This window comes from Setaria viridis, chromosome 9 (assembly GCF_005286985.2).
Source record: "Setaria viridis chromosome 9, Setaria_viridis_v4.0, whole genome shotgun sequence".
NCBI classification, from domain to species: Eukaryota; Viridiplantae; Streptophyta; class Magnoliopsida; order Poales; family Poaceae; genus Setaria; species Setaria viridis.
In genome coordinates, this window is record NC_048271.2 from 55,651,048 (window position 1) to 55,658,586 (window position 7,539).

Genomic DNA, 7,539 nt, shown 5'->3' on the forward strand with positions numbered 1-7,539 from the left:
ATGAAGCTGTCGCTGGTGCTGTAAATGCAGAAACACTGAGAAGCGCGGTCGATCGATGCAAAAATGATCCATGTTACCATTGCATTGTACAATGTTATGGAGAGAGAGAGATCTAGTCTATATAGAAACCAATAAAAAAAATGGAGATCCAAGCTCTGATCATCCAAATGCACGCCCCCCACCAACCCAATGCAAGAAGAACTCAAATCACTCCCAATGGAGATCTCAATCAATCACAAAGAAAAGAAGGACGAGAGAGGATGCTAATAACTAATTAGCTATCACAGGAGGAGAGCGAGAGCGACCGCAGCGACGACGGATCCGGCGCCGGCGACGGCCCGGAGCTCGGCGGCGGAGGGGTGGGCGCCGGCCGGGGCGGAGGCCTGCAGGAAGCCCTCGGGCGCCTCGGCGGCCGGCGTGGGCGCGAGGGCGGCGAGGTCGCTGGCGGAGGGCTGCAGGTAGGTGCCGTTGGCCATGGGCACGTCGACCCAGAGCTTCTGGCCCTTGCGGCAGTGTCCCGGGGCACCGCTGGTGTAGTAGGCGCGGCCGGGCGTGGTGAGGTTGAAGACGGAGTTGCCGTCGGCGAGCTTGAGCACGGGGTTGGCCAGGTCGCAGGCGGCGAAGGCCTCCGGCGTCACCTGCAGCACCGAGTCCTGGCTGGGCGGGTACAGGAACCCTGCGTGCGAGGCAGTGAGTGAATCCATGGCTCAAGTCACCAAGAAGTAGCAGCAGCTGGACTTACAGATGGAGTCGCCGAGCGCGAAGTGGACGGACTTGGCCCAGCTCTTGTAGACGTCGGGCTTGGAGGGCGGCGGCACGCCCCAGGCGTCGAGGTCGCCCACCTTGTACATGGCGCCGGCGCACCCGCCCGCCAGGAGCAGCAGCACGGCCGCCGATGCCAATGCCGCCCGCGCACGCATCCTGCTGCCTGTGCTGCTTCGCTTTGCTAGCTCTACCGGCTGCTCACTGTCTCTTTTTGGTGCACAGCGACTGCTCGTTTTCTTTCCTTCGCCCGCGGCAGCAGCGCAGCGGCGGGTTACTCTATTTATGAGGGAGGGGATGGGCAAGTGCAACGGGTGGATTTGACAATTTGACACACCAAGAAGAGCAGAGCAGAGGTGTCGCGGCTCGAGCCATGTGCCGCGCCGGGATTAGAGGCCCCCGTCGCCTCGTTAAGTAACGGCTAATCACGCCGAGTCTCAAAAAAAGAGAAAAAAAAAAAAGGGCTGCAGGCTTTGGTTTGGTTCCAGGCGGGCGTGGCCTGGTGCGCGGCAGAATCCGGGGGCCGGCACGTGGGGCTGTGGGGGCCAGCACGTGAAAGGAATCGGGAGATCCCAGTGGAGTGATGGGCTTCTCTTCTCCGGGGTGGCACGAGCACGACCTCAGCTACCTGTGCTCGAGCTCAACAGTTGCTCGGTTTGGCCGTTACCGTCGCTGTAGAGTCAGCGTCCTCAGCTCGCTGCTCCTGCAGACCAGCCTGATGCCACGGGCCCCGGCGGCGATGTGGCAAGATGATATTTTAGAGAACTCCGCTAATTGACACAATCCAGTAGAAGAGAAGGGCTCATCAAGTAATGGTGTATGGTGTGTGTGTGTGTGTGGTTGCTTTTACAATTCTGCTTACACCAAACTTATAGAAAAAGAGCATTTAATTGCCTACAAAAGCAGATGTAAAAATACACCATCATCTTGATCCGGTAGGTACGTCCAAATTGATCTCATACAGTCGCAAGGGATGCACTTGCATCTGCTTTGGCCCCACTTGCCGGTCTTACATGCGGTGTCACTTACATCCACCTACGCTATCAACCAAATATTTTTTTCACATTATTCGTCCATAAGACCAACCGAACACGCTTTTTTATGATCACTGCATCCGTTAGTTTTCTCTCATCTAGGATATACGATGCAGCTTTACTAGATCTATACGAGAAATCACATCCTAAACTTCTCTTGTACAATGCCTAAACAAATAAAACATGTGCCATACTGCTAATGCTGTAGGCCAGAAATCGTCGTTCCATTAGGCCCGGAATGATTTGAAAGAAAAAAAAATCATGAGCTATAGCTCAAGCTTTGAGCCAAAAATGCTCCGAAATTCGAAAGTCCTCGCACTCTTCCGGTAAGCCTAAACGACTTGTAGAGGGGAAAAAAGCATGTGCTTAGCTCACACATTAGGAAAAAAACCCTGTGAAAATAAAGAAAGCCCCAAAATCTTTCAGGAATCCTGAAATGACTTCAGAAGGCAGAAAAACATGGGCTATAGGCTATAGCCACCCACCCATTCACTAAGGATGTAAAAGAAAACCGTAATGCTATAGAACATATGTCTGGAATCTAAAAAAATCAGACGCTCGACATATGTTGCAATAGTTAAGTATCACTATTGTTTCTGTATGTTTCACAGTAAATGTTACATGAAATATAGTATTCATATTGCGGCTGGAATTTTCTATCCAGAGTCAAACGATGTAGTCATTTTTACTTCATGTTGCAAATAGTGACCGTTAATATTGCACTAGATAATTTTTAATGTTTTTTATGTTTCGTCGGATGAAAATGATATATAGTTCAGGTTATGGGCCAAAAATAGATGTAGGCGGTTTCTCTCGTGGGCCACAATTGTCCACCCAAGCTTGCAACACGTTTGAGCCCCATAAAAGCCCATCTCGCCGCACTCGCAAGTCGCAACCCTAAACCGCCGCAGTTCCTTTTGTTCCAGAACCCCCACGCAGCGGCGAGATCCATCCCCTCCCTGGAAACAAGTCGAAAAGCCCTAGCCCCCAAATCTCCCTCCCTCCTGATCCAGCAGCCAGCAGATTTCCGCCATGGCCGCCGCCGCCGCCGCTGCCCCTGCGCCGTCCCGCAAGACGGAGACCTACACCGACACCAAGCGCCGCGACGACGTCCGCGGCGCCAACATCGCCGCCGCGCGCGCCGTCGCCGACGCCGTGCGCACCTCGCTGGGGCCCCGTGGCATGGACAAGATGATCTCCTCGGGGGACCAGGAGGTCATCATTACCAATGACGGCGCCACCATCGTCTCCCGCATGTCGCTCGTCCAGCCCGCCGCGCGCATGCTCGCGGAGCTCTCCCGCTCCCAGGACGCTGCCGCGGGGGACGGAACCACCACCGTCGTCGTCCTAGCCGGATCCCTCCTCCGCCGTGCCCAGTCGCTCCTCTCCGCGGGCGCCCACCCCACCGCCGCCGCCGACGCCCTCCACCGCCTCGCCACGCGCGCCATCGAGATCCTCCACTCCATGGCCATCCCCATCGAGCTCTCCGACCGGGAATCACTCGTCAAATCCGCTTCCACTGCCCTCAACTCCAAGGTTGTTTCCCAGTACTCCACTCTCCTCTCACCCCTCGCCGTCGACGCCGCCCTCTCTGTGGTGGATCCCGCTCACCCGGACCTCCTCGACCTCCGTGACATCCGCATCGTCAAGAAACTTGGTGGGACTGTGGACGACACTGAGCTCGTCCGTGGCCTCATCTTCGACAAAAAGGCTAGCCACGCTGCCGGGGGACCAACTCGGGTGGAGAATGCAAGGATCGCTGTCATCCAGTTCCAAATCTCGCCACCCAAGACTGACATTGAGCAGAGCGTCATCGTGTCGGACTATGCACAGATGGACCGCATCCTCCGTGAGGAGCGCAATTATATCCTTGGGATGGTCAAGAAGATCAAGGCTGCTGGCTGCAATGTCTTGCTCATTCAGAAGAGCATCTTGCGCGATGCGGTCACTGAGTTGTCTCTGCACTATCTTGCTAAGGCAAGGATTATGGTGGTGAAGGATGTGGAGAGGGATGAGATTGAGTTTATCACCAAGACCCTGAACTGCCTTCCCATTGCCAACATTGAGCACTTCCGCGCGGATAAGCTTGGGTCTGCAGATCTTGTAGAGGAAGTTTCTGTCGGGGAGGGCAAGGTCGTGAAGATCACTGGTATCAGGGACATGGGGAGGACTGCGACTGTACTTGTCAGAGGGTCAAACCAGTTGGTCATTGATGAAGCTGAACGCAGTCTCCATGATGCCCTTTGCGTCATCAGGTAAATTGCATCTTCTGTTGAGATAATAATCTAAGCCCTACATGCTTAATTGCTTCTGAATATTTATCTCCCAAGTTCTCTTGTATATTGTCTGGGCCAAATCTTGACACTGATGCTATATGTCACCAAAATCTGTATATACTCTTGTTATTGAGGTAGCATTGGATTAGGATTTTATTTAAAGGGTGTAAAAAATTAAGCAGACAAGGCCCTTTGTCGTTCAAGTTCAATAAACTTTCATATTCGGTTCGTGAATTAAAATGCAATAGCTTTACTCCCTCCGTCCCACAAAGATTGTTCGTTTAGAAAATTTTAGACAAGATAGTAGCAATGCTAAAAGTCCAAAGTACCCCTAATAACTCTTCTTAATCGGATGGATTACTGAGTAGAATTAATTATGCATGCACAATTGCAGTAATTGTCGGACCTATTATTTAGCGAGTCTGACTTGAGCATTGATGGTGGGAGTAAATGATCAATTCGTTAATTGGGCCATAAGGTATTATGAGGGCCTTTGTTGGATTGTTTGAAAGTTATATGGACATTCTTTGTGGGACAAGTTTTGAAGGCTAAATGAACAGTCTTTGTGGGACGGAGGGAGTACTCGTTAGATTCGAGTACAAAAGGCTTCATGATTGCTTAATTACATGGGTTATTAGGTAGGGGATAAACATGTGGCTGTAATCATTAAGTTGCATTAAATGAAGCTTTTAGTTTATCTTGTATATTTTATTGTTTAGTAATTGTTTGGCTGCACATAAAGACATGTGGCTGTGTATGTTGTGAAATTTTACCACGTATGTACATTCTAGATTACATAATGGGAACCTAAAACCTGTCTTCAATTGAATATCTTTGGTGCTGATGCATTGTGGTGACAAGAGATTTGGCATATGCCATTTTTACATGGAAGCAGGAAACTAGGAGAGGGTAATTGAATAATGAGTGGATGCAATGCCATCGATATGACATGAGAGTAGATATTACAATACAAATATCCTATATTTATTTATCTTAGAAAAAAAATCCTATTTTTCTGCATGAATGTAACAAGGGAAGGTTATGGAGAACTGTATTTTTTTAATTGTTCTATCCATTTCATAGGTTGGTCATTGCAGTGGTATTTGATCCCAAATTTGTAGTGATGTGACAATGTAACGGCTATTTGTACTCTAATAACAAGGTTAACACATAACTGGTCACGATTTTGTTTCATTATACTTCCATGTGTGGTGTTAAAGCTATGCTAAGATACGCAAAGCATGAGCTGCTCCTTTTTTTGATCTAAAAATTAACACCACCCCTGTATCCTATATTTTCTAATTTGCTAGTATCATGCTGTACTTCTGCTTAAGTTTTTCTGCTCCTTCCAGAAACAAATCCTAGCAATGCATTGTACAGTTTGATCTTATGCAATATGTTTCCTATATATAATTTTGTTATGTCTACTTGAAATTGCAAGTAATCCTTTTGGTTCCGTGTGTTCAGTTCACCACAGTTCAACAGTAGTGTATACATTGTAAATTGCATGGGTGTGCCTATCAAGGCAGAGCAGTTCATGTTTGAAGTGTAGGTGGAGAGTTGCTAACAATGGCTGGCTTTTGTTTATTGCTCAATTAATGGCAGCTGTAGTAGAGGGCTTGAAGGGGTTGACTTGCATTAGCATAATGATTAACTTTTATGCTTCCAAGCAATTTATGGATCCCCTTTACCTAGCTCATGGCAAAGAGGTCTTGGATTTGTGCAATTATTGTACATTGTCGTCCAGCAGCATATCTGTATCTGCATGATGCTTTGATGCAGTCTTTTCTTTTTGGATGCTTTGAGCTTGTCTACCCATTTTTCTAGTTGGCATCAGTATAGCTGGAGATGGCAAAGCAGAGAAAATCATTATGATTATTTGTCACACTTTGTTCCTTGTTTAACTAAGGCTATTTTCATGTTATTATAGGTATAATGCTAGCTATAAGTTTCATAACAATGTAGGCGGGTGTAATTCCACACTATTTTCATTTTGAAATGGTCTCCCTACTAATTGATGTACTTCAACCATTTGCAGTAGTGATGCTGTAGGGAATTTTCTTAAACCAAATAAACTGAGTGTATATTACAGTTGGGATTCTGATTTTTCTTTGATGTTCCGATTGGTTAATACTTCTCCTTTTGATGCTTCAGGTGCTTGGTGAACAAGAGGTTTTTGATTGCTGGTGGTGGTGCTCCAGAAATAGAGATGTCAATGCAACTGGCTGCTTGGGCAAAGGAGCTTCAAGGGATGGAGAGCTACTGCATCAAGGAGTATGCTGAGGCACTCGAGGTCATCCCTTACACGCTGGCTGAGAATGCAGGGCTTAACCCAATCTCCATTGTCACTGAGCTCAGGAATCGCCATGCTAGAGGTGAGAAGAACACGGGCATCAATGTTAGGAAAGGGCAGATCACAAACATCCTGGAGGAGAACGTTGTGCAGCCCTTACTGGTGAGCACAAGCGCCATTACGCTAGCTTGTGAGTGCGTCAGAATGATCTTGAAGATTGATGATATTGTCACCGTAAGATAAGGGCATGAAGTTGATTATCACGTCAGCCTGCCCTGTTGTCTGGATTGACAGTGTACTACTTAATTTAGAACTTTATTCGTGGGCTTGGTGTTTGTCAACCTTGATGTTTTGTACCCGTGGCTTTGATGTCAGTAGAGGAGAGGAGTTTGTCATATTGTTACAGTAATGTTTGCTCTTCTTTGATGGAACTATCAGAGGTGCCTTGGTGCACCCCATCATTATGAAAGGTGTGTTCTGAGCGATATGCATGCCTGTGGTTGCATGTTCCCTGCAGGTTGCACATTCTTGAGCTCAGCTTTGTATTGTAGCTGCTGCATCATGAACAGGGGCTCCCTGCCGTCTCTACCGCGACATGTTCCCTACGCACGAATGCAAATATGGTTTTACTCAAACATTATGCATGTAAATTGAGCTGATCGGTGTGTAATATAAATGGTGTTCCTAACCATAAAACTCGTGACAGAGATGAAATGAGAACTAGTACGTCGAGTGAAGGAACTCTACTTGTCAGTGATCAGGAATAAGGGCATGCTTTTGAGCTTTTCTAAGAACCTGCGGCTGGCTTTTTTTAAAAAAAATCAACACTAGTTTTTAGAAAATGAGCTCAGAAAGCTACGAAAAGGTCGTAAAATTGAGCTTTCCAGTTTTTCATATAAACTTAACTTTTCTGAGCTTTCAGCTTTCTAAAAGCTGCACTAGAAATTTGTTGTTTGTTCATGCTTAAACAGGTCTTAAGATGTCTGAAGAAATATCATGTTAGCTATTGGTCCTTTTTAAAAGAAATGTGAACAATTCTCTGTCTCATTTCAAAACCCACTTGCTTTTCCTCTGCTGTTAATTATTAAAATAACGGAGCTACTAGCATCCGGACGTCCGATGGGAAATTTTCCATCAGACGCTCCGACGAAACATTAAAATTACCTAATGCAAC

The 7,539-nt window shown here is 47.3% G+C and overlaps 2 protein-coding genes across 2 annotated transcripts; one reads left to right on the forward strand and one right to left on the reverse strand.

Moving 5' to 3' along the window:
* Positions 1-54: 54 nt before the first annotated feature.
* LOC117840570 (early nodulin-like protein 8) lies at positions 55-1,128 on the reverse strand. The gene is made up of 2 exons (XM_034721088.2): positions 743-1,128; positions 55-676 (listed from the first exon to the last, which is right to left on the reverse strand). Exons 1-2 carry the CDS (start codon positions 918-920, stop codon positions 282-284), a joined length of 573 nt encoding a protein of 190 aa, XP_034576979.1. The 5' UTR covers positions 921-1,128; the 3' UTR covers positions 55-281.
* Positions 1,129-2,711: 1,583 nt separating this feature from the next.
* LOC117838703 (T-complex protein 1 subunit delta) lies at positions 2,712-6,850 on the forward strand. The gene is made up of 2 exons (XM_034718832.2): positions 2,712-4,051; positions 6,227-6,850. Exons 1-2 carry the CDS (start codon positions 2,829-2,831, stop codon positions 6,606-6,608), a joined length of 1,605 nt encoding a protein of 534 aa, XP_034574723.1. The 5' UTR covers positions 2,712-2,828; the 3' UTR covers positions 6,609-6,850.
* The last annotated feature ends 689 nt before the right edge of the window (positions 6,851-7,539 follow it).